The sequence below is a fragment of the Phyllobates terribilis genome, unplaced genomic scaffold (assembly GCF_046119375.1).
Source record: "Phyllobates terribilis strain yellow unplaced genomic scaffold, ASM4611937v1 Scaffold_7__3_contigs__length_470593459, whole genome shotgun sequence".
NCBI classification, from domain to species: domain Eukaryota; kingdom Metazoa; phylum Chordata; class Amphibia; order Anura; family Dendrobatidae; genus Phyllobates; species Phyllobates terribilis.
The window spans coordinates 404,644,169-404,671,382 of record NW_027362767.1 but is presented as its reverse complement, the minus strand read 5'-3'; the positions used below and the strand labels follow the sequence as shown (position 1 = coordinate 404,671,382).

The window sequence follows — 27,214 nt, the reverse complement described above, 5'->3', positions numbered from 1 at the left end:
CTCAAGCATTACTGATAGCCTCAAGCCTTACTGATCGTCTCAAGCCTTACTGATGGTCTCAAGCCTTACTAATCATCTCAAGTCTAACTGATCATCTCAAGCCTTACTAATCATCTCAAACCTTACTGATCGTCTCAAGCCTTACTAATCATCTCAAGTCTAACTGATCATCTCAAGCTTTACTGATCGTCTCAAGCCTTACTAATCATCTCAAGCCATACTGATCGTCTCAAGCTTTACTGATCGTCTCAAGCCTTACTAATCATCTCAAGCTTTACTGAACGTTTGAAGCCTTACTAATCATCTCAAGCCTTACTGATCGTCTCAAGCCTTACTAATAATCATCTCAAGCCTTACTGATCGTCTCAAGCCTTACTAATCATCTCAGGTCTAACTGATCGTCTCAAGCCTTACTGATCGTCTCAAGCCTTACTAATCGTCTCAAGCCTTACTGATCGTCTCAAGCCTTACTGATCGTTTCAAGCCTTACTAATCATTTCAAGCCTTACTGATCGTCTCAAGCCTTACTGATCATCTCAAGCCTTACTGATCGTCTCAAGCCTTACTAATCATCTCAAGCCTTACTGATCCTCTCAAGCCTTACTAATCATCTCAAGCCTTACTGATCGTCTCAAGCCTTACTAATCGTCTCAAGCCTTACTGATCGTCTCAAGCCTTACTGATCGTTTCAAGCCTTACTAATCATTTCAAGCCTTACTGATCGTCTCAAGCCTTACTAATCATTTCAAGCCTTACTGATCGTCTCAAGCCTTACTGATCATCTCAAGCCTTACTGATCGTCTCAAGCCTTACTAATCATCTCAAGCCTTACTGATCGTCTCAAGCCTTACTAATCATCTCAAGCCTTACTGATCCTCTCAAGCCTTACTAATCATCTCAAGCCTTACTGATCGTCTCAAGCCTTACTAATCATCTCAAGCCTTACTGATAGTTTCAAGCCTTACTAATCATCTCAAGCCTTACTGATCGTTTCAAGCCTTACTAATCATCTCAAGCATTACTAATCATCTCAAGCCTTACTGATTGCCTCAAGCCTTACTGATCATCTCAAGCCTTACTGATCGTCTCAAGTCTTACTGATCACCTCAAGCCTTACTGATCACCTCAAGCCTTACTGATCACCTCAAGCCTTACTGATCACCTCACGCCTTACTGATTGATTGCCTCAAGCCTTACTGATTGTCTCAAGCCTTACTGATCGTCTCAAGCCTTACTAATCATCTCAAGCTTTACTGAACGTTTGAAGCCTTACTAATCATCTCAAGCCTTACTGATCGTCTCAAGCCTTACTAATAATCATCTCAAGCCTTACTGATCGTCTCAAGCCTTACTAATCATCTCAGGTCTAACTGATCGTCTCAAGCCTTACTAATCGTCTCAAGCCTTACTGATCGTCTCAAGCCTTACTGATCGTTTCAAGCCTTACTAATCATTTCAAGCCTTACTGATCGTCTCAAGCCTTACTGATCATCTCAAGCCTTACTGATCGTCTCAAGCCTTACTAATCATCTCAAGCCTTACTGATCCTCTCAAGCCTTACTAATCATCTCAAGCCTTACTGATCGTCTCAAGCCTTACTAATCGTCTCAAGCCTTACTGATCGTCTCAAGCCTTACTAATCATTTCAAGCCTTACTGATCGTCTCAAGCCTTACTGATCATCTCAAGCCTTACTGATCGTCTCAAGCCTTACTAATCATCTCAAGCCTTACTGATCGTCTCAAGCCTTACTAATCATCTCAAGCCTTACTGATCCTCTCAAGCCTTACTAATCATCTCAAGCCTTACTGATCGTCTCAAGCCTTACTAATCATCTCAAGCCTTACTGATCGTTTCAAGCCTTACTAATCATCTCAAGCCTTACTGATCGTTTCAAGCCTTACTAATCATCTCAAGCATTACTAATCATCTCAAGCCTTACTGATTGCCTCAAGCCTTACTGATCATCTCAAGCCTTACTGATCGTCTCAAGTCTTACTGATCACCTCAAGCCTTACTGATCACATCAAGCCTTACTGATCACCTCAAGCCTTACTGATCACCTCACGCCTTACTGATTGATTGCCTCAAGCCTTACTGATTGTCTCAAGCCTTACTGATCGTCTCAAGCCTTACTGATCGTCTCAAGCCTTACTCATCGTCTCAAGCCTTACTCATCGTCTCAAGCCTTACTAATCATTTCAAGCCTTACTGATCGTCTCAAGCCTTACTGATCATCTCAAGCCTTACTGATCGTCTCAAGCCTTACTAATCATCTCAAGCCTTACTGATCCTCTCAAGCCTTACTAATCATCTCAAGCCTTACTGATCGTCTCAAGCCTTACTAATCGTCTCAAGCCTTACTGATCGTTTCAAGCCTTACTAATCGTTTCAAGCCTTACTAATCATTTCAAGCCTTACTGATCGTCTCAAGCCTTACTGATCATCTCAAGCCTTACTGATCGTCTCAAGCCTTACTAATCCTCTCAAGCCTTACTGATCCTCTCAAGCCTTACTAATCATCTCAAGCCTTACTGATCGTCTCAAGCCTTACTAATCATCTCAAGCCTTACTGATCGTTTCAAGCCTTACTAATCATCTTAAGCCTTACTGATCGTTTCAAGCCTTACTAATCATCTCAAGCATTACTAATCATCTCAAGCCTTACTGATTGCCTCAAGCCTTACTAATCATCTCAAGCCTTACTGATCGTCTCAAGTCTTACTGATCACCTCAAGCCTTACTGATCACCTCAAGCCTTACTGATCACCTCAAGCCTTACTGATCACCTCACGCCTTACTGATCACCTCACGCCTTACTGATTGATTGCCTCAAGCCTTACTGATTGTCTCAAGCCTTACTGATCGTCTCAAGCCTTACTGATCGTCTTAAGCCTTACTCATCGTCTCAAGCCTTACTCATCGTCTCAAGCCTTACTGATTATCTCAAGCCTTACTGATCATATCAAGCCTTACTGATCATCTCAACCCTTACTGATCGTCTCAAGCCTTACTGAATGCCTCAAGCCTTACTGATTGCCTCAAGCCTTACTAATTGTCTCAAGCCTTACTGATCGTCTCAAGCCTTACTGATCGTCTAAAGCCTTAATGATCGTGACATCGTCCTTAGCGCAAATATTGTGCAAAAAACAATGTGATCATCATCTCTTCTCTACTGGAATAGTATAGTAATGCTCAACCTTCTATTATGGGACTGTTGGAGAAATCCAAGTACGGTGCTTGGCTTTTTCCAACAGTCCTATAGACTATGAGAGGAGTGAAGCATGCTCCCCCACTCCATTCAAGATGCAGATCTGCAGTGCCTGTTTCCTCTTACCTACAGCCACTGATGGCTAGTCTAATATCCCACTTATAGGGGATAACTTACAATTTTGGAAATAAACTTTTAAAAAAATATGGACACCTTTGGAAACTTTTTTTTTAACTTAAATACATGTATTTTTGGCCAAAAATAATTTTTGTAATTGGGTTTCATTAAAATTTTTGCACCATTTTTCTTTTAAAGACTAATGAGGACTTTATCACTCTTTTACCTTTTCTTTCTGAGCTCCTCTCAGCTGATTTATGACCACATCCAAGTTCTGCTCAGCTTTGATGTGGTCTGCGGTTGCAAATCAACTTATAGGAGCTCAGAAAAAAAACTAGGTATAAGAGTTGCAAACTCCCCATCAGAACAAGCTCACTGACAAATTCTCAGTTAATTTACTCTGCAGCTAGAAACGTGCAGAAAAACAGATGAGAGTGAGGGGTCCGCAGCACCCTAGCAAGGTAAGGGTTTAAAAGGTCATTATAGGACTGGAAAAAAGGGCTGCGTTTTTCTCCATAAACAGTGCCTCTGGGCTCCATCTGGTATTGCAACTCTGTTCTATTTAGTCAGTTAGGACTAAAGTGCAATACCAGTTACAGCCACAGGACAACAGTGGCACTGTTTCTGACAAAATAAAATAGATCTAAATTTTTTGTAAAAAACAAAGCTTTGAAAAAGGATAAAAGAACAAACCCTAACTGCAGTAATGACAAGGTTGAAAGTTTGAGGGCTCCTGACTGTTTCCACTCAGAAGGACAATTGTTGGCACTGCGGTTCACAGCCTTATCCTGTCCATGGCCACCTGTAGCAAAGAACCTTCAGGATAATAGTTCAATTATGTGAATTCTGATATTCTGAAGGTGGCGTAAAAAAAAATACTTTATCATGCCTAGCTGCTGCAGATCTGATATAAGCCGAGCAAGGTCAGGATCACATGAGAGTTTCCCCACAAATGTCCATCTGTTCTCAAACCGCTGCCAGAAAAAGGTCAAGTCTCTGTGCTGTAGTACAGCAATGCAGCTGGTGGAATCGTGGCCAGGAGTGACCGATGTTAGTCGTAACCGCTGTGCGGGAGAAATGTAGAAATTAAATGAAAATATTATCTCCGTCTGGTTTCTATGTAACCGGATATTTAATATTAAAAAAGGAGCACCCCTTGCTGAAAAGAGGGACGCTTATGATAACATTGAGTTATTGCATTAGATTGGATTGTATAGTAGATCTGTTTTTTTTTCATGATGTCATTCTTGTCTGTGCTAAATTCACTCTTTAACAAAGCTCCAAATATTCTGCCTCAACATTCATTTAAAAATGTAAAATGCAGCCACCACTAGATGGAGCTATAGAGCTTACTGCACACTGTCTTATCATTGAGTTCAATGTATAAACTGTATGCTATAAGCTCCTAAGCTCCTCCTAATGGTGGCAGCAGGTATCCACCATGGTGTTTTTTGTTTTTTTTTATTTGTTTTTTTTTTATGACCATGCTTATGTAGGTGATTTGGAGCTCTACTGTAGATTACAAAAAAAAAAACTCAGATCACTATACAGATTTATTAATTGGACCCTGTACTTTTAGACAACTTGATCTCATTTGATAATGTGATAAAGAGACAATCTGAAAGTCACTTCGCTTAAAAATGATGTTGTCTTAACACTAAAAAATACCTCCAAAATGTCGTCCACTAAGTGCTTCCCTTCTGTGTAGCTTGCTGTCACTGTATAATGCCATATGAGTCAAATTTCAGAATACTGCACATTTGATACAAATAATCCTGACAGGTGGCTCTGACACCTGACTGTGACATTTGACTCTTATACCAGTCCCCGACATGTGGCTCTGACACCTGACCCTGACCTACTGTATGACCTTACACCAGACCCTGACATGTGGTTCTGACACCTGACTCTGACATATGATCTTATACCAGACCCTGGAATGTATGTCTGACACCTGACTTTGACATATGACCCTCATACCAAACTCTGACTTGTGGTTCTGGCACCTGACTCTGACATATGAGTCTTATACCAGTCCCTGACATGTTGATCTGACACCTGACTCATGACTCTTATATCGAACCCTGACATGTGGATCTGACATATGACTCTGACATATAACCTTATGCCAAACCCTGGCATGTATGTCTGACATCTGACTCTGACATATGACTTTTATACCAAACCCTGGCATGTATGTCTGACACCTGACTCTGACATGTGACTATTATACCAGACCCTGACATGTGGTTCTGACACCTGACTCTGACATATGACTCATATATCGGACCCTGACCTATATGTCTGACACATAACTCTGACATATGACTCTTTTACCAGTCCCTGACACATGGATCTGACACCTGACTCTGACTTTTTACTCTTATAACAGACCCTGACATGTGGTTCTGACACATGACTTTGACATATGACTTTATACCAGACCCTGACATGTGGTTCTGACACCTGACTCTGACATGTGACTCTTATACCAGTCCCTGACATATGGCTCTGACGCCTGACTCATGACTCTCATATCGAACCCTGATATGTATGCCTGACACTTGACTCTGACATATGACTCTTATACCAGTCCCTGACATGTGGATCTGACACCTGACTCTGACATATGACTCTTTTAGCAAACCCTGACTTGTGGATCTGACACCTGACCCTGACATGTGACTCTGATACCAGTCCCTGACATGTGGATCTGACACCTGACTCTGACATTTTACTCTGATACCAGTCCATAACATGTGGATCTGACACCTGACTCTGACATGTGACTCTGATACCAGTCCCTGACATGTGGCTCTGACACCTGACTTTGACATGACTATGATACTGGACCCTGACATGTTACTCTGACGTATAACTACAATGACACCAGACACTTACATGTGCCTTTGATAACTAACCCTGATATATGACTCTGAAACATGACTCTCAGGCATATGTCTGATACCGGACTGATACTTGATTATAACTGTCTCTGACAACTTACTGACAGTTGATTCTGATATCAGATTCGAATCTGACTGATACTTGACTCAAATATTACAATAATGTACCCCTGCCTGTTGTCAGTTGTAATCCAGCTGTGGCAGTAGAGAGACTGAAATAGATTGCAAGAAGTGAGGGGGCCTCTGTCTCTCTTCCTGCTCTCCTGTCCCCGTCACATCAGGGTAGCGGGTGTTTTTAGTTCAGGGCAGGCAAGGATTGAACAGTGGCAGGCTCAATGCATGTTGGAAGTGAGGGAAAGAAAGTTCTAGCTCTTATAGTTCTGGCAGAATGCTATTGTAGAGAAACCCCTAATCAAAAAGAGTGGCTGGTAAGCTACGTGGAATGAATTCAGGACACTTACAGGGACATTGTAGTCACCCACCTGTAAATCAGACTGTCATCTGTTGAGCTGTTGTATTGTATCTGATACATCCGAATCCCAGGAATATTCCTATCTAGAAACCACTGTATAAGAGCTGAATTGTGGCTCAGTTCAGCAGTGATCACCTTTCGTTCTGGATGATTCATAGAGTCATTGCTGGAGGATCCAGGCTTGGCTGGTGTGAGAATATCTGAAGGCCCTTTATCGGGTCTATGCCCCCTTTGACTGGCATTGGCAGGATGAGGTAGGGGGCTCACTGACAGCTCTACAGGTGCTGTGGCATCCCCTGCAGTATTTGACGCAATGCAAGTAAACAGGCCGTTGTCTCTGACGGTGGTGATGGTGATTTCCAAGGTCCCATTTTCATAAGAGACGGCTCTAGAGGAGTTTGAAACAACCTTACCTTCGGGTGACACCCAGTGAATGGAAGGCTCGGGGTCACCGACAGCTTTGCACTTTAGGACAACGGCTTCTCCCTCCAAGACCAATATATGTGGCGAGTGATGTGTGACTACCGGAGGGTCACACATGAACTCTTCTTCTGCTATACTCCAGAAATACTTCCCTAGAAGATTAATGGGTGAAGCACAAGTTTCAAGATCATCTTCTCTGGTTAATCGTCTGAGCCACAGAAGCTCGCAATTACAATGCAATGGATTTCCCCCGAATCCCAACACGAGGGATGATAAGGGCGATCCTTTGGACTTGGCGTAGACCGGAATGCGTAAGAACAAAGGATCTGGAGGGATAGTCTTTAGTTTATTTGACGTCATGTCCAGTCTGGCCAGTTTATGAAGGTTCGTGAAAACTCCACTGGGCACAAAGTCAATAAGATTGTGATCAAGGCTCAGGGAATTTACATTGGTCAACTTCGAAATGGTTTGCCAAGGAATGTTAGCCAGATTATTGTAGGAAAGGTCCAGGTCTTCCAGTGTGCCTAAAAAATCCTGGAAAGATCCTGGCAATATTTCACTGAGCTGGTTGTTGCTAAGGATGAGATGTCTCAGGTTTTGCAGTCCTCGAAGCTGCTCATAACTCATGGAAAGTATACGGTTGCTGTCCAGGTGTAAAGCTCGTAGTCCACGAAGATCAGCAAAGGTGAAAGGCGTGATTTGGCTTATGGTGTTTCTTGATAGTGTGAGGTGAAGTAGACGGGTCATGTTGGTGAAATCCTTTCTTCTAATGACCGTGATGAAGTTATCGGTGAGCCTTAGCTCTACTGTCCTCCTGTCGATGACTGATGGTACAAACAGAAGTCCGGTTTTAGCACACAGGATTGCCAAAGATTGGGCAAGGTTCTGACACACACATCTTTTGGGACAAATCTGAGCACCCGCTACACCCAAAGTGAGTGTTAAAATCCAGAGGATAATCCCCTTCATGATTCTGGAGCTATGGAGAAAAAGGTACACAGGGTTAGAATACATGAGAAATGGCAAGTTCAGATTGGATCATAAAACGATTAATTCTTATAATTAAAGAAGTGTTATAGGTGGAAGTCCAAACACAAGGACTCCCTCGAGCGCCCAGTTCCTAGCAAAAAAGTGAGTGCATGTACTTGGTCACACTCTACATGGGATATGGAGAAATTGCTAATCTTCTCTTTCCCCAAAACATAATTGGAAAACCCATTCCTAACACATCCTAACACATCGCATCAAATAATGAATGAAGAAGACTCAAGAGGGAGAGGGCAAGTTAAGGAAATTTTAATGGAGGAATAGCATTTGGTATACAGTGGCTTGCGTATTCACCCTCCTTAGTTTTTTACCTATTTTTTTTACATTACAACCTGTGTTTAAATATTTTTTAGTCCGATTTGTGTGTGATGCATCAGCACTAGATAGCCTAAGTTGGTGAAGTTAGTAAAATATAGGCAGAAATTTAATTTATCGGATAAAATAAATAAAAATTGGCATGTGCATATGTACTCACCCCTTTTGCCATGAAGTACCTAAAAATTTCTGGTGCAAGCAATTACCTTCATAAGTCACATGCTTAGTGAAAGGAAGTCCACCTGTGTACAATCTAAGTGTCACATGTCTGTCAGTATATACACTTTACCTTTTCTGAAAGGCCACAGAGGCTGAAACACCATTAAGCAAGAGGCACCACTAACCAAACAACACCATGAAAACCAAGGGGGTCCCCAAACAACACCATAAAGACCAAGGAGATCTCCAAACAACACCATAAAGACCAAGGAGATCTCCAAACAACACCATGAAGACCAAGGAGATCTCCAAACAACACCATGAAGACCAAGGAGATCTCCAAACAACACCATGAAGACCAAGGAGATCTCCAAACAAGTAAGGGACAAAGTTGTTGAGAAGTACAAATCAGGGTTGGGTTATAAAAAAAATATCCCAATCTCTGAGCACCATCAAATCAATTATCATCAAATGGAAAGAACATGGTAACACAACAAACCTGCCAAGAGAGGGCCGCCCACCAAAACTCTCAGCCCAGGCAAGGAGGGCATTAATCAGAAAGGCAGCACAGAGACCAAAGGAATCCCTGAAAGCGCTGCAGAGTTCCCAAGCAGAGACTAAAATATCTGTCCATACAACCACAATAAGCCGTACACTCCATAGAGGTGGCCTTTATAGAAGAGTGGGCAGAAAAAAGCCTTTATTTACACGCAAAAATTATTAGGCTCGTTTTGAGTTTGCCAAAAGACATGTGGGAGACTCCTTAAATGTATGGAGGAAGGTGCTGTGATCAGATGAGACCAAAATTGAAGATTTTGGCCACCAAGGTAAACGCTATGTCTGGTGCCAAGTCAATACAGCTCATCAACCCAAGAACACCATCCCCACAGTGAAACATGGTGGTGGCAGCATCATGTTGTGGGGATGTTTTTCGGCAGCAGGGACAGAGAAATAGGTCCAAATTGAGGGGAAGATGGATGGTGCGAAATACAGGGATATTCTTGAGCAAAATCTGTTTCAGTTTGTCAGTGATTTGAGACTGGGACGAAGGTTCACCTTCCAACAAGACAATGACCCAAAGCAAACTGCTAAAGCAACACTCGAGTGGTTTCAGGGGAAATGTCTAAATGTTTTGGAGTGGCCTAGTCAAAGCTCAGACCTTAATCCAATTGAGAATCTGGTTTCCTCTGGTGAACAGTAAACTTGAAGGAGCTGGAGCAGTTCTGCCTTGAGGAATGGGCAAAAATCCCAGTGGAAAGATGTGGAAAGCTTAGAGACTTATCCAAAGTGACTTGCAGCTATAATTGCCGCAAAAGGAGGCTCTAGAAAATACTGACTTTAGGGGGGTGAATAGTTATGCACACTGAAGTTTTCAGTTATTTTGTCTTATTTGTTGTTTGCTTCACAATAAAAAGAAAACCAACTGTTCACAGCTGTAGACGTGTTCTTTATATGAACTGATGCAAACTCTCAAAAAAACTGTGAAATTCCAAGTTGTGAGGTAACAAAACACAAAAATTCCAAGGTGGGGAGGGGGTGAATACTTTTGCAAGCCACTGTAGATGGGGCTTGTGAACAGTCTCCATACTCCATACAAACTGCTTGGGAACTACAAGTCTCATCATACATGCTGAGACATGTTACAAGAACTGGCAGATCCTTTTCAGATGTATCACCATGTTATCCATGTGGTGCACAAGACAATTTAGGGGTCTCGGCTGCACAATAATGTGTCATTTTCCGTAGGTTTTAACAAAATCCTTGTAAATCCTTTTTCAATATGTGATAGATGTTCCCTGGCTTAGTGTTTCCAGGTTGTAGACTCTTTCATAGCAGCAATGGCTTCCTGTGAATATCGTGCAGTGTTGTGTCGAAAATACTGGGAAATGGTATTGGGAGATAATCACAAAAAGGTGGCACTGTGCTCTGTGGTGTAATCTGACATAATCCGGATTACGCTCATTATTAATACAATAGTCATTCTATTATAAATCTGGTTATTGTCGACGGAGCTTGCGAGGTTGAGATTTTAACATCGTAGTGTTTGGCACAATCCAACTGGAAATGTTAAGGTATAGACGTGGTCTCCTAACTGAACCGTTCTGGCTGGTGCAAATCTATAATTCCTAGTGCACCTTGGTGGCACTGTATGCGAAACATGCTCATTCTAGAATTGTACTAATTAATGGGAACCAATGTGGGTGTTATAGTCACCAAACCCTTAAATAACTGTTGGCCAAACCCTCGTTTCGGGAACAGCTACCTTTCTCCCATACATGTGCATGCTCAGCCTGAATAATCATGGATTGATCATGTATACGTTCCATTTGGGGAGAGTGGGGTAAGCCACAGAAACCATTAGAGGTGGTCATCTCCCGAGAAAAGAAAAAGTATCAGGTGCTGTAATTCAAAATGCCAGATACTTCTCTCCCGACATCATCTTTCAGAGGACATCAGGGGATCCCCCATTCACATTAGCTGTTCTTCAAGTTCTGCCAAACCTTGAAAGTTTGGCTGACTTCAATCTATTGTGTGTGGGCACTTTTACTGCCTTAGCCGAGGATGCACTGTTGGCCCCCATGTTGGGACTTTCAGGTCTTATCAGCACTCAAGCCATCTACAATTACTTTTTGGGTGAATAGTCTTTGTATATAGTGATGCTCATTGGTTGTGGCAGTACTTTTCAGTCGCCTCCAAGGTAGTCATTAAACTACAGCAACCGCAGTGGAAAGGGCTTATAAAAATATAACTTTTTAGTAACTATTAAGATATCATAAAGGGAAAGAAAAACATAAAAAAATTAGACCTACGCATTCCGAGCACTCATGCTCAAAATGCGTAGACCTTGTGTTTTTTATGTTTTTCTTCCCCTTTATAATATTTTAATACTTATTAATAAATTATCTTTTTTTATAAGTCCTTTCTACTGTGGTTGCTGTAGTTTTGTTACTTCTACCTTCTACCTGACCATTTTTACCCTTGAGCAAGCCCAAGATCCTTGTCCGTGCACCGCACCCTTATTAGATTGATCTGTATCTAGACTGGGTAAGCTGATGTGATTTTTTCTTTTGCATATGAAACTAAACCACCCAACATATCTTGACAACCAAAGATGGACGTTTTATAGAGGATTTGCAAAAGTTGGAGAGTCGTAAATTGCAGATTACATGTTGATAAAAGGACAGGTCACGTTGACTAATGGTGATCATGTCTGAGCACCCAAAACTACTTTATGTGGCAACTTTATAGTGAGCAACTTTAAAATGGTCATAAGGAGAATTGGGCCACCCAAGAGTCTTTTAGGCACGACAATGGGATCCTTCGTGAATGCTTTACCCTTTCTAAAACTTTCTTGACTTTTGCACATGAATACAGGCTGCTGTGATTTGTATGCCAGGGCGCAGGGAAGCTTTTTAGCTCCTGTCTTGCCGCTTGAGTGCTTCCCAGGCCCCATGACACCAGCTTTAATTTGCTCCTGCACACACAAACGCATTGAATCCAACTGCTGGCCGAATCGAGATTGAAAGTGTTTTTGAAGCAAGCAGTTTCCTTTGGATCCTCAGCTACGTTCTGCACCACAAAGCCGTCTCCTAGGTTTTTTTTCCTCCTCTATCTCCCGCCCTTGGGGTGGGTTCTCCTTTCCTCTATTGGCGACTACTGTTTTTGATGAATCTACAAGTAAAATATCACAAATGCATCTCAGACAATCCATGATGGAGCACTAGTAATTGTGAAGACTTAGCCGTAGTCATCTTCCTCTACAATTAGCAGCCTCAGATATAAAGCAACGTCTTAATTTGCTCATCTCTATGCAAAAAATGTTGCAGTGACATTGTGGCCATTAAATAAATATACGTCGTTCAGCGTTAACACCAATTGCAATATATTTTTTTTCTCTATTTGGCTAACCTTAAAAACTCAATGTGCCATACCCTAATGCTGCCAGATAGAACAAGCCTTTAATGAGAGGCTAACGAGCAAATTATCTGTGGGCGAAATACATGATTCAATATGAGGAGTTGATAGTAATGGTTCAATTTCCTCTGCCCGGAGCCAGCTAATGGCTGGAAGAAGGAGGGAGAGATGAGCCGCGATAGAGGCAAGACAAGAATGAGGGCGGAGGGAGACAGTGACAGACAGAATCATGGAGAGACTGGAGATGTGCAGGGACGAGACAAGATTGAAGAGATAGACCTGGAGGAGAGGAAAGGAGGAGGTGGAGGAAAAAAGGTGAAAGAGTCTTGGATAATTCGAAAACTGGGGACTTTAACTCCAAGAATAGAAGATTAAAAGATCAAGAAACGTGAAATTATAGAAATCATTTCAATATGAATATTGGTAATATTCAATAACAATCCGGAACAGAAGGATGATGGGTAATATAAAAGAAGAAAGCCTATTCAATAATATTATGGAAACTCCTTTGGGGTAACCATCAAGTGTGAAACACATTACTGAGTTCATTGTGTTGTCCCGGAAAAGTCAACTTTTGGTGGCACCATCAGAGTTGGCCTTGGAAGGTCCGCCAAGTTCTCGAAAGACATCAAGGTCTGTTGACTGTATTAGAAGGCTATCTTTCGTTGAAAAGTAATCATTATTTTTTATAGAAATAAGAATTGAAAATACATAGGGATTTCAATGGGATTTACTAGAGATAGAAGGTGCATCTAGATTGATATGTTTGAGGAACCAAATGATGAGGAATCAAGTTCTAGTTCATTGTGTTCGATTTGAAAAAAAAAGTTAAAACTGAATATCATTGAATCTCATGGGGCTTCCATACCAGAGGTGGCAATAGTGTTGGTGCAACTTATGCAGAGGGGCCCAAAAATTAAGGGAGCCACTTCCAACTTCAAAGCAAAGTGAAAGATGTTAGCTTTACATTATGGGCATCCCATCTATATGAGATCTAAGGAGAAAATGGTTGAGAAATTAACAGAATGAGTAACGTCTGGTAGAACAGGTATGTGGCTACATTAAGTCACCCTTTATCACCTTTATAGATGTGTGCACCTCTACATTTTTCATGAATTTCATTGAGGACTTCAACTTGTCATGATACAAATTCAATCCATTATCATAACATTACCCTCGACTGGCTGCAATTCAAATATCAACCACTGGGCAGCCACATCTAGGCACACAAAGCATAGGCGTCTCCCGACAGAGTATCTGATGATCATGTTGTTTCTCAAAGCTGGTCATCTAATGCTACTCATTTCAAAACATGTAAAGCTAAGAGGGCAGGTAGGACACATCTGTACTTAGAAACCTGCCAAGTTCCCGAAAGAGAGGAAGGTGTCTACACTCAGAAGTTGTCATCCCTCTTGAATGCAATTGCCCTTAAAGAAAAATGAAGAAGAAAGTAAGAAGAGCTAGAGACACCAAGGAATAAATCATTTTGTAAGGACGGTATCAAGAGATGTCTCACAAGTGGTTCAGGATGGAATTCAGGTGGAAATAATTTGACGGAATGAGGAACAGGAGCCGACTTGACATCGTAATAAGACAGCTTCATGGCCGATGCATCACGGAAATATTGGAAGGCTGAGTATGTATCTGGAACAGTATCTACCGAAATGAAATTGGAGAACGAATGGATAGAAGTGAACCATATTAAATTTATCTTCTGGTGTACGGAACACATTGTACTTGATCTCTACTATAGATAATGGTGCTGTGGTATACCCTGTCAAGCACCGCAATGTATTAAGCAACGGGGGGAAAAAAAAAAGAATTCTAGATGTCTCCTTCCCAGGGGCAAAGATAAACCGAGACACAGGTGGGGGCTGCTAGGTTTGTTCCAGGCTTTTAGGATCTGTGCTGAGAGCTGTGTGATAGAAATTTAAAGCTTTACGGGGGTTTTTTTGGTGCCGCATGTCATAATGATCAGGGATTATGTATCAGCCTATAATTATATTTCTAGGTTCATCATCAGCTTCTACGTAATCCCATAATTTAGGATTCTCAATGTCAACTCCAAATATCAAGTGTTTCTTGTCGAGACATATAAAGTGACTTTCTAGTTTTCATGCAGATGCTGCAGAAATGGTGGAATTTCACCCTGAACTGGCAAAACGAAAAAATAGTCATGCAGACGACAGTCCTGGATGACGACTAGTTTCTACCATTCAAGGTACATTTGTGTTCTCTATAGGCGATCTGCTAGGTGATCTACATTGGTGACATGCAGTGGCCTTACTTAATACTTGTAGGTCGCAATGCAAAATCTCCAACACCGCCCTCAACTATAACAGGTCTTTAATAGAATTGGTCTTCTTGTGTGGTGCAAAAAGTTTGGACCTCCCCATAGGTTCCAGGGACCTGGTGCAACTGCAACTCCAGTACCTACTAAAGTTAAACCCTTGAAACCACAATAAACCAAGTATCTATCAGACCCCAAGTTGGTCACATCAATTAAGGTGACCCCTTCTTCACAAGATGTACAATGTAAGAAAATGAGGCTGGAGACTTCCCCCAAGGATCATGTAAAAAAAGATTGGGGCAAACAGAATCTGACTACTTTTTTTCCAAGTTACTGAGGATATGGTGATGTCAACCATTAACAGATGGGGCCACGTGTTTAAATTTGCCATAGGGACTAGGGATGAGTGAGAATGTTTGGATATGGAATTATCTGAGCATGCTCGGGTTAGGATAGAAGAACCGGTGTGCTCAAGTCAAATGCTCGGGAATCCGGGGACGCATGTATAGTAGCCGATACACTGCCGCTAAGCATGCGGAGAATGCCCGTGTATAACTCCATACCCGAGCATGCTCACTCATCCCTAATAGGGACCCTTTTCTTCTATGTATGAGTGTAAATCTGAGAACGCAGGACCAATGTTAAATTACCCTTTCCCAAATCCATTCTGTGTCTAACTGCCTGCACTTCTGCCTGGTTGGTTGCTTGATTGCTTCTCTTGGATGATTGGTCACAAGATTATACAATTTTTGTAATCAATTAACAATATATAACCAAATAACTTAAAAATAACCTGTCAGTACGATTTTGTAATGTAAAATAAAGACATGGTTGTAATGGCACTATAATACTGATTAAATTGATAGCTTTGGTGAAGAAATCTGTGGCGCCCCCACGGGTCCAGTAGCCACAGAGGTACTGCATCTCACCCAGAGGTGTGGTACCCCACTCTCAGGTAAGGACAGAGTACTACCCGGGAACCACACACCCACATCCAATACACTCCACTTCAGTGGGGAAGGGCGAGATTGCTCCTAAGGGAGAGCACAGTCCCTGGTCTCTAGCTGGAGGGTGGAACTAGGTAGAGGAGGGGGATGGAGGAAGTAGTTCAGGGAGCACAGACAGAAAGGGTATAAGAAGGGGAACCATCTAGAAGCAGACAGTTCAGAGGAGAGACAGTTGGGAGTGAAAGCTCAGGAGGAGCTCCGCTCAGGAGAGTAAGGAAGGAGAGAGGAGTCGGGCCTAGTAAGAGAGGCCCAGGAGGAGAGAGTGAGAGAGGACGGGAGCAGAGGGAAGGCTCCATAGACAGAAGGGATCCCAGGGGCACGGTGAGTGCAGGAAGCCACCCATGCGCCCAAATTCACACGGACGTGGAAGGATCAGGCCGCAGAAGGGGACCGGCCCCAGACTATTTGAGAACAACCAGGCTCAGCTAGCAAACCGGAGGCTGAAGCATATTCAAGGTGTTGCAGCCAAAACCCACAATTATATCGCTGAAAAATTGGCCGCATAGTGTCCAGGGGATTGCAAGTCGCCCGACAAGGCCCGAGGCCACTGGCTTGGTGCACTGATTGTGAGGCGCAGGGCAGGAGAATGAGAGCCAGCGCAGTGAGACGACCAGGAAAGGTACATAGAACGGGGTTCCATCCAAGTGCCAAGTGCTCCTGAAATACCTGAGAGTTTGCTGGATCACTACCCCGGAGGACACAGGACGACATGGGTGGTTATAATCCGAAAATTGTAACTTGAGGAACTTAACAACTGTGAGTAAAACCTGAAGATTGCACCCCTCTGTGTCCTTGAATAATTACTGCGCCATCACCTGCATTACACCTCACCAACAACATCTACCTCATAAAATCACCATCTACTGCCCAGGAGATAAGCTCTGCCTGTGGAGAGCTGAACCAACTCTGCTGCGTCCCCATCAGCTCCAGTGGATCTGCACCGCAGCGGCGGCCCCATATAGCAACATACCACAGGTGGCGTCACGAACATTATCTCTATAAAAACTTTATTCCCCTTTTGCTTTCCCTTTAATCTGACCGCCCGGGGCCACGGACCGGGTCACTGCCACCGTGACATCCCCCAGCATCGACTGGCCCAGCTACCGAGTACCCCATGGCCCCAGGGGGCGCGTCAAATCCAGTTTGTTGTTCTTCTTAAATCACCATTTGAAGCTTTCTGCTAATTAGATTTCGGTCCTCAGGGGCCGGACTGTGCACTGGGTCTTCTCTCTGTCTGCGATTCCTCAGCCCCTCTGCATGGCTCCAGTCTATGAATAACAAGTCTCTGCTTTTTCTGTGACCTGACTCCTCTGTTTGAAATCTCTCTCTTAAACAGAGGAGGCAGCTGGAGGAGAATTATAGACAGGGAGAAGAAGACCCAGTGTACAGTCCGGCCCCTGAGCACCGAAATCTAAGTAGCAGAAAACTTCAAATGGTGTTTAAACAAGAACAAGAAAGTGGATTTCTTCACCAAAGGTATCAATTTATTCAGCATTACAGCACCATCTTTACTTTACATCACAAAATCGTGCTGACAGGTTCTCTTTAAGGGAAAACCTGGATACGTTCTACATCATGATACCTCCCAAATGCCACACAATTGCACCCACTAAACAGACTCCAAAAGTGCTACTTATCAGCAGTAAACATGTCATCCCAAATCCTCATATCTATAAGAAGTTTTAGCCATTAAGCCTGAAGGTGATCCCATGACACTCTTCTGAGCATCTCGGCCTCTAATGGGTTCATTTTTTAAACAATTAAAGACCAGACTAGCTTCCTCACAATCTGCTTGCTCACATATCTATGAGTCAAGTGCCATCTTCCTGGTCAAATCTCAATTCCAACATTGTCCCAGGCTTTTTAAGGACCTTTCCCCAATTGCTGTGTACCTGAGCAATATAGACTGCTGTGCCTGTAAAGGTGTGCTTGTTCCTGTTCTATTTGATACCAGCCTATGTTCTGCTCTTCACTGCGTCTTTCTGTCTGCAGCCTGCCCTGACCTCTACCTGACTACTGCTCACAACAGAACGTTGCTTGACCTGACTTGACCATGCAATGTCTGACAACATTTTTTACTCCCTGTCTTGGTACCATGACTTGGTATCTTCAGTCCTCTGTGCCAGCGGTTGTTAACAGAAATTGCTATGGCTATAACAATCTGAGACTGGGATTTCCCTGCATAAACATTCATGAACCCTTGCATGGATTAAAGGGGTTGTCCCTAAAATTTTACTGCACCATAAGGTTTCAGGGGTCTAAAATAACAAACGGAGCTGTTAATCACCATGCTCTGGTCCAGAACTACCTCTCCAACGCTGCTCCAGTCTTTGTTGATTATCTATAATGGTAACGTCACATCTGTAGCACTCAGAACTGCCACAGCAAATAACTAGGCTCAGAGGCTCATGCCAGTGATTGGCTGCAGCAGTTATGAACACTGTAGATGTAACATCACCAGTGCAGCAGATCAACACAGATCAGAGTAGCGGCAGGGAGGCAGCGCTGGACAGTATTGATTCCCAGAAATATTGATATACGCTTTCAACAATTGTATAAAATGCACCAATAATACAGTGCTGCTCATCATTATTGGCACCCCTTCATTTTTTTCATAGACTGTACAATATCTTCAGAAATAAATGGAAATGTACCAAAGTTATATCCTCAGGATTTTTTAATTAGTGGTCCAAAGTAATGCAACAATAAAACATTGTTTTTTAACTTCCATATTGCAATTTCAAAGAAGAAACAGAATAAACAGCATGTGCAATAATAAAGCCCCCCCTAATTAATACTTGGTTGCACACCCTTTGGCATTGCGGACAGCCTCCAAACGTTTCTTGTAGCCATCTTTAAGCTTCTTGCACTTCTCAGCTGGAATTTTCTCCCTCGCTTCCTTTGCAGTTTGTTCAAGCTCTTGAATGTTTGCAGGGTGCTTTTTCCCAATAGCAGATTTCAGCTCATTCCAAAGATTTTCAATGGTATTGAGGTCAGGGCTCATTGCTGGCCATTTTAGAACAGTCCATTTTTTCTTTTTCAACCATTCCTGTATACTTTTGGATGTGTGCTTTGGGTCATTGGCTTGCTGGGGGACCCATGATCTTTGAATCAAACCAAGTTTTCTTACACTGGGTAGGACATTTCGCTCTAAAAACTCTTGATAATTCTCTGATTTCATGATTCCTGTGATACGGTCAAGGCCTCAGTTCCAGAGACAGCAAAGCAACCCCACAGCATTATGGATCCTCCTCCATGCTTAATTGTTGGTAAGGTGTTCTTTTCCTTATAAGCTTCATTGCGCCATCTGTAAACAAACTGTTGCTTTGCATTGGCAAAAAGCTCTATTTTTGTTTCATCTGTCCACAGAACATTTTCCCAGAAGGATTGTGGTTTGTCAAAGTACTCTTTGGAAAAGATCACTCATTTCTTTTTATGTCTTTTCTTCAGCAATGGTTTCTTCCATGGCCTTCGCCCATAAAGCTCTGCTTGGTTTAGTGTGCAGTGTATGGTACTTGTTGAAACCATGACCCCAAACTGTTCCAGGTTGCTTTCAGGTCTTTGAATGTTTGACGTGGTGTTTTTTCTACCATTTGCACCAACCTTTGAAGACATCTCTTGTCAATTTTCCTCTTTCCCCCACGTCCAGGGAGGTTCTTGATGGTTCCATGCTTGGCAAACTTCTTAATAACATTGTACACTGTTGAAACTGGGATACCAAGGTCTTTGGAGATGGCCTTATACCCTTTGGAAGTCTTGTGTTTGCTAATAATAGCAGTTCTGATGTCCTCAGACAGCTCCTTTGTCTTCACCATTGTGACAAAGGAAGAGGGCCTACCATGTGGCTTTTTAAAACACTGAAGTCATCATTCATTGGCTAATTCATGTCACATGGGCACCGACAATTAATCACAGGTGAATCTCTTTGTAATTTACGACAGGCGAAAAGTATGTTTCCCTACTAAATTAATTTAAAGGGTGCCAATACAAGTGACACAGCAAGCTTTAGGTTTTTCTATTTTTCCCTCCCATTGTTTTTTGTTTTATATTATTGTTCATCATTTGTTCTTTTGTATTTAACATGAGGGCTCTATACAAAAAAACTGTTTCACTTGATTCATTTTTTTCAGGAGATTTTCCACATTATGTACTTAAACTTCATGGGTGCCAATAACGATGAGCAAGACTGTAGATAATCAATGACCATAGCAAAGCAAATTCAACCTTTTTGTATTTTTAATCGATTCCTTTTAAAAAAAAAAAAAAAAGATTTATTATTCAGCAGAATTAACATTCAATGCGATCAAAGCTGCTTTACCGAGGCAAAAAATAATTGTCAATCCCATTACTTCACTGCACAGCATAAGGTTGCTGGATTTATGATTTCATTCAGCCCTTATTGAATCATTTATTTGCTTCATTGAGACATCGGTAAGCGATTTCCACACATGTAAACTGCACATACACATAATAAGCCATGATGACTCTATTGAGGCAGTGATGGCCACTTGGGTTCTGCATTTATGGACATACAGTCTTCATTGCAGGTTATTTGAACCCGCAGGAGCTGCAGAACGTGGAAGGTCAATAGGTCCATATTCCTCTGTTTGGTGGAAAATGAAATATCATCCGGTAGTGAAAGGACAGGATGATTGACATCTTATATGAGTATTAGTCCACATCACCTACACAGCGGAGGAAACCATTTTGCAGCGTCGATCAATGTGACTTTGGGAATGGACAGCACATATAAGTCATCTCCTTTAAGCACATGGCCAGTTAGATAAGTGTTTGATCCAAGGATGACAGAGGATCGTAAGAAGTGGAGAAGATTGCACAGCGACTTCATATGGCAATGTTATTAAATGGTTTTGGGATTAATTGCTTTGATCTCATTTTATGGCTGCTTAAATTGGTGCTTCACTTTTGTGCCACTTCATACGATTATGCTGTAAACAGTTCTTTCGATTTACCGGTAGACGTATCACTTCAAGATCCTGATGGAAGTTTTCGAACAGGTCCTCTTATGTGGCAAGTAGTGTTGAGCGAGTATGTTCTGTTAACCCTTTTGCCGAGTATGCTCGGGCCGAGCTCCGAGTATTTACAGCTGCTCGGTAATATGGTTAAATCGCTCCCGTGTGCATGATTTGCGACTGTTTGACAGTTTTATTACATGTGATGAATGTCTATTTCTTACACATTCCTCACATGTAATAAAGCTGTCAAACAGTTGCAAATCATGCACACGGGAGCGATTCAACCATATTACCGAGCAGCTGTAAATACTCGGAGCTCCCCTGAGCATACTCAGAACAGAACATACTCACTCAACACTAGTGGCAGGGTATGAATACAACTGCCATACATAGAAAGGTGTCCCCATAATTGTATCACAATTGTTCTCTAATATTTTGCCAACAAGAATAATTTGTTTCTCCCTTCAAAGTCTTTGGAAGACACTTGACCCAATTCCATGTGGGTTCATCGGGGATGGGACGTCCTGCTTTATATTTCTGGGATTTGCCAACCTGGACAAAAGGGAGTGTAACCCAGATCCTTCAGTCCATTTCATTTTCTTGTGCTCCACATCAGGCTTTGAAAAAAGGCTGGCGTGCTCCCATGTGTTATTTTTCTTGGACCTATATAAGGCCTCCCAAGACACACACCTGGGGTTTGGCATGGTATAAAGACTTCAATGTTGCTAGATTTTGGCTTACTCTACACACCTTGACCTGCTCTGCTGCAGCTTGGAGGCTTCTGGACGTCTTCCGCTTGCCTGCGGTTTCCTACATCCCCCTACCTGCCTGCGGTCTCCTGTCCTTCAGCTGTCCATGTCCCACGTGCCCATCTATCTGCTGCTCAGACACCCGTGGTCTGAGTGCCTACCCAGAACTTAGGCTTGGAAAATCCACCTCACTTGGCAAGTAAAACAGGGACTTTTGTTTGGTTCTCCTTCACACACTATCATTGACTCTTGTATCATCTCTCCACCTTCATGTGGGCTTTTTCTGGGGAGGGACATTCTGCAAAAGGTTCTCACCACCCAGTAACAGAGTGGGATGGAACAAGGACTGGCTTATTTTCTCCAAAGGACCCTTTACTGCTGCATATGTAAAACATTAATAAGAGGTTCTAGTAAAAAAAAAAAACTCAGTTGCCTGCCAAGGAGATGGTTATTCCTCATCCCATTCCGGCATGAAAATATATAGAGCATGGAATGGGAACGATTAGTCGATTATTGCACCATTTCTTCCTCTCCTCGCATCAGCAGGAACTCAACCCTGTAGTATATGCCCATGTGGTCCATTTGGTTACTCTTTGGGGGCGAAAGATATACAGTATATTTAGCCTTACCACAAATGAGGTCAAATATTCAAAACATTTTTGTACCGACACATATAGCATTGACATCTCCCAACCAAGTTGGTTATTCAGTGCCACTTATTTCCAATATCATGAGCCAAGAGGAAAGACAAGGAAGGACATCTCTGTAACTGAATTGATCGGAGGTGGTCTGATCACTGGACTGGACCTCCATATTCCCTAAAACCAATGGCTTCTGTGCTGCTTTCTCTCCACATTCCCAGTTCTGACCTTAAAATAATCATGGTGGACACTAAGCCACATTTCCATCATTCTTGGAATTGGTGGTAGTTGTAAACCCTCTGGGCTCTGCAGCACGTTATCACGTACTGTGTGGGGAACACCATTCCTGGTACAAATGAAAAATCAAGTCTTAAGCAAAAGTCAGCTTATTTTTCATTGAAAATTATTGGATTCTGGCAAGTTGCTTCAATAATTATTAGTCGTGGAGCATTTGTGACCCACTCGCCCCCTGGTACCTGACAAAAAGTCACTTTTGCTGTGATTGTACACCTCAGAGCTTTCTGAAGGCACAGTGGAAAACCAGGCAAGAGTCCAAGACTCACTTCCAGCACTAAAGGTGTCACAGAGCCTGAATTTTAGATTTCAATTGCCTTTCCCTGCAGCGTTCATCCAGTACTCCAGTTGGGTATCTTACAACAATAGTACTTGGTTGCAGCCAGTAGACCTCCACTGGTTGGGAAGGGGGGGGGTCGCACTGCAATATTACTCTTGAAGTGATGTCTTACTCGATATATGGGAAGAGAATCCTTTAAGGCTGGTTTGCATTCATAAATAAATGGGGCAGTGTGGGTTGTTTGTACGCGCATGTAGCAGATGTGAAAGTGGATTGTCCACTGATTTTAGTCTTTGCATTTTTAGGTTTATGCAAAACACATTGAAATATCAGCGTTAAATGCCAGATCTCGGCTTCTGCTGCACATGTGTATTTTTAGAATGCGTCAAGGATTTGGTTTCTTTGCATCTTGGCATGAATTACAATGGACAGAAGAGATTCCCAATGAACAGTGCTCCTAATGGGCAAATGATTAGGGACAACAGTGGATATAGAAGACGTGCTTCTCATGACAAGACACTGGAGATAATAATATATTATTATATTACTTTATTATATTAATATATTATATTATTCTATCATTATATGATGTTATTGTATTATTTTATTATGTTATTATATTATTACATTACATTATGTTCCATTACTTTATTATATTATGTTATATTATTTTATTATATTAATATATTATATTGTGTTATTATATTATTGTATTATGTTATTGCATTACTAATATATTATGTTGTTATATTATTATATTATAGTATGTTATTATATTACTTTATTATATTATGTTATCTTATTATTTAATGATATTATGTTATTATATTATGTAAGCAGAGCATCCAGATCTATTCCAAGACCACTATTGTAGCATATCCAATAATCTACATGCTAATTGCACTTGTAAACAAGACAAATCAATGAATCCATATTTCCTCTGGTTTGTAGGCAGGCAGTGTAGACTGTTGACTGATCTCTTTGAAGTTACTGATTATAGTCCTTTTTCAATTATCATTGATCTCCCAATATAAAACATGAAATAACCAGTATATACTGTATACAACATGTATGTACGCATAGACCCATTGATCATCCTCTATCTCATCATCCTAATATATGTTAATGGCTTAAGCTAGTCCTAGGTTGTGGAACTACAAGTGGCATCATGCCCTAGACTGTGAAGTTGGGGGGGGGGGGCTTGGGATTATTCCACCATGCATAGATTTGGCTGAGAAACCTATTCTGAAATGTTAAAATTGGACATGACATCAAAGCTCTATCATCTCCCAGAGCAATCAACAATCTGCTAATAATTGATGATCTAAGAGGCCAGGAAGGTGGAACTATCATGAGTTAAGCAATTGTTAGGCTGAAAAAGAAGAGTCAGAATTTACAGAAAATAAATAAATATATATATATATATATATATATATATATATATATACAGAAAAACTGTGCAAAATTGCAGTGTGAGTATCAGTGCCAGCTACATCAGTTTGGTATTTCCGACTTATTTTCTAGCATCATCTATAGATATAGACACATAATATTTTCTGCAAATGACCTGAAGCTTTTAATGTAATCAGTAGGGGAAGGTAATCGGGATGCAAGGGGTTAACTGCTTGCTCTTTCCCAGTATTTTACACATCTGCAAAAAAGGAACTGACAGCACTAGAAAAAAAAAGCAATTGGGAATCGGTACCTGTTTTGTATTTTCGGCCGATCACATTTTGGTTTCTTGTTGGATTTCTGATGTTTCTTCCACAGAAGGAGGGAAGCTGAGAGCAGCAGTGTCAGCTCATGGCCTCAAGAAGAGGTCCAGGGGTCCCATCATTAGGAAACTCTTTGGATGTCAGTAGAGTTTGGAGGTTCACTCTTTATCTGATCCTTCAAAATTGCACCAGAATCCTAAATATTCAGTAAGGTCATAAGGGACAAAGGTTGGATGGACTCTACTGACCCTCTGAAGGCTCATCCTGAGGTCAATCATGGTCTCTGAAGTCCCAGGAAACTGGTCAGGATGGCATCATACTTGGCTCACAAGTAAAACTTGAATATGTTAATTCTGGATCAGTTTTGTAGTGATTTTTTTTTCCCAAGGTCCTAATTATGCATCTTGCTTTTCAAAAGAAGAGGGTCATTGATTAAAAGTGGTCCTTAAGAAAGCAATGAATGACATTACTTTGGTCCTCACTGTTAGTTAATCCACGGTGCACCATTGATGTTGGAGAAGGTTGTTCTTCAGGAGAAAGTAGAAAGGGTTCATTCCTGGTCAATATGTTCTTGCTTTTTTTTTTTTTAGGAGCAATGCTGTAAGGTCAGGAATTGCACCACCAACACAAGGGGGCGTAAGGGAGGAGGTAACAATCTGGGAAGTATGTGAGAACAAGATGTTTGGATGCTTATAGGGGTCCTGTAGAAAACAACCAAGCAGCCAAGTCTGTGCTACATGACATGGACCTAGAAGACCTCTTTTTAGGTTAGATCTAGCTTTCCAAAACTAGAACATGATAAATGATGTGCATCATGGTCTGAACATAATCCAAGAAGAAGAGAAAGCAATCCAGCAGCTCCAAAGTCAGCAGATGAGCAGTAGATGATTTATTCCAGATGCACAGAGACCCCAGTCACGACTGCAGATCACATGCTGTTTTGCAGATTTTGGGAATAGATGATGGGTGGGGGGATACTGAATGCCCCTCTTGGATTTGGTAGCTGCATACCCCAGAGATATGTGAAGCTGTCAGGTCTCTGCAGCAGTCCAGTGGTCCTCCTCTCAGCCTGTCTCTGGCAGACTGAATGTGGGGGAGTATGATCTGCTTCATACATATGTAAGAGAGCAGGCGCACTCCCACCATCTGACTTAAAGCTGCAAGTCACTGACAGCACAAGCTCCAAAGACTGCAAAAGCCAGGGAGCTGCACATCACCATCATCATCCCAGCTTGTAGAGTTTAAGACAAGGTGCAATTACCCAGGCAAGCTGATGGCTATTAGATCCCATTAAAGCCCATGTTAAACCATGCAAGCAATCCCTAAATAACAGTGGAAGTCAGGGGGGACTGCATCCTCAAGATTTCTTCATCCTCTTCTGTTTCCCTGGGAGTTCAGCAATGCAGAACCTGGTGACATCAGTCTCCCCCTATATCCTGACCAGTGCTCATTACTGCCTAACCAATATAGTGATATATATTTAACAGAGATCAATCCCTTCCAAATAGAGGCAGTGAAATGAAAGCTTTGCTGAAATTGCTCCCCCGTCCTCTCCTCTCTCCCTCCTTCCCAGGAGACTCCGCTCTCCACAACCTCTTAGAACATTGTCTTGGCTGGAGGTACAAGGTTTATTTGGTATTTCAGTCCCTACATAGCTTCTGCCTATAGATGTCTTGCACAGGAGCGGACACAGATAATAGAGGGCCCCGGTGCAAGAACAGTCCATTAGGTCATCATAATGCACAATTCCACCTGCTTTGGAGGTGGAAGTGGCCCCCTTAGCCCTCGGGCCCTATGCGCCGGCGGCACAGGTTGCACCAATGATATGTCCGCCCCTGCTCTTGCAGGACTCTCTGCTCCTTGTCTCAGTCAGTTAGAGAAGCATTAGCAGTGCCAATGAGTTGTCATCGGGCAGCAGTGACCTGTGCGCACAGATCCTACAGCATTACACATTCCTCCCACTCACACGCTGCAGACTGGCAGCTTTCCCCTGGGAATCTCTGGCCCAGATAAGCAAACTTGTATGGCTTTAGTGACAAACAGCTTTAACCCATTTAGACCTGGACAGAGTTGTGCATCACCTCTACCTGCGTTCTTTTCTTTAAAGGGAACCTGTCACCAGGTTTCCCCCATATAAAGTATGGCCAGCACCTTTAAGCCCTCTTTAATAGCATTCTGGTGTGCTGGGTGCCTGTCCCCAATCCCTTTGCAAGGCACAAAACAGACCTTTAATTATACTCGCAGATGGACCTCTCTGGTCTGGATCCGGCGCCTCCTCTCTTCTTACGATCGCTGTCCTCCTTCGCAGCTTCATGTGGATGACGCGTCCTACGCCATCCACACAGTGTTCTCCATCGTGCTCTTGCGCAGGCGCACTTCTCTCTGAGCAAAGCACCGTAGTGCGCATGCACCGGTAAAGGTCAAAGAGCGCTGATGACCCATAGTTAAAGCCGGTGCATGCGCACTACAGTGCTTTGCTCAGAGAAAAGTGCGCCTGCGCAGGAGCACGATGGAGGACACTGTGTGGATGACGTTGGACGCGTCATCCACCTGATGCAGGGAAGGAGGACGGCGATCGTAAGAAGAGAGGAGACGTCTGTGAGTATAATAAAACGTGTTTTTTGTGCCTTGCATAGGGATTAGGGACAGGCACCCAGCATACCAGAATGCTGTTAATGAGGGCTTAAAGGTGTTGGCC

General features: G+C 42.4%; 1 protein-coding gene across 1 annotated transcript in view; it reads right to left on the bottom strand.

Annotated features, from left to right (window-relative positions):
* The window catches only part of LOC141155064 (leucine-rich repeat and fibronectin type III domain-containing protein 1-like protein), a 68,391-nt gene extending 42,765 nt beyond the window's left edge, over positions 1–25,626 (bottom strand). The window contains exons 1-2 of the mRNA XM_073641695.1: positions 24,507–25,626; positions 6,716–8,107 (exon numbers count right to left, since the gene is read on the bottom strand). Coding sequence (XP_073497796.1) covers positions 6,716–8,097 — 1,382 coding nt within the window. The 5' untranslated portion in view covers positions 8,098–8,107; positions 24,507–25,626. The remainder of the gene's footprint in view (positions 1–6,715; positions 8,108–24,506) is intronic.
* Between the last annotated feature and the right edge of the window lie 1,588 nt (positions 25,627–27,214).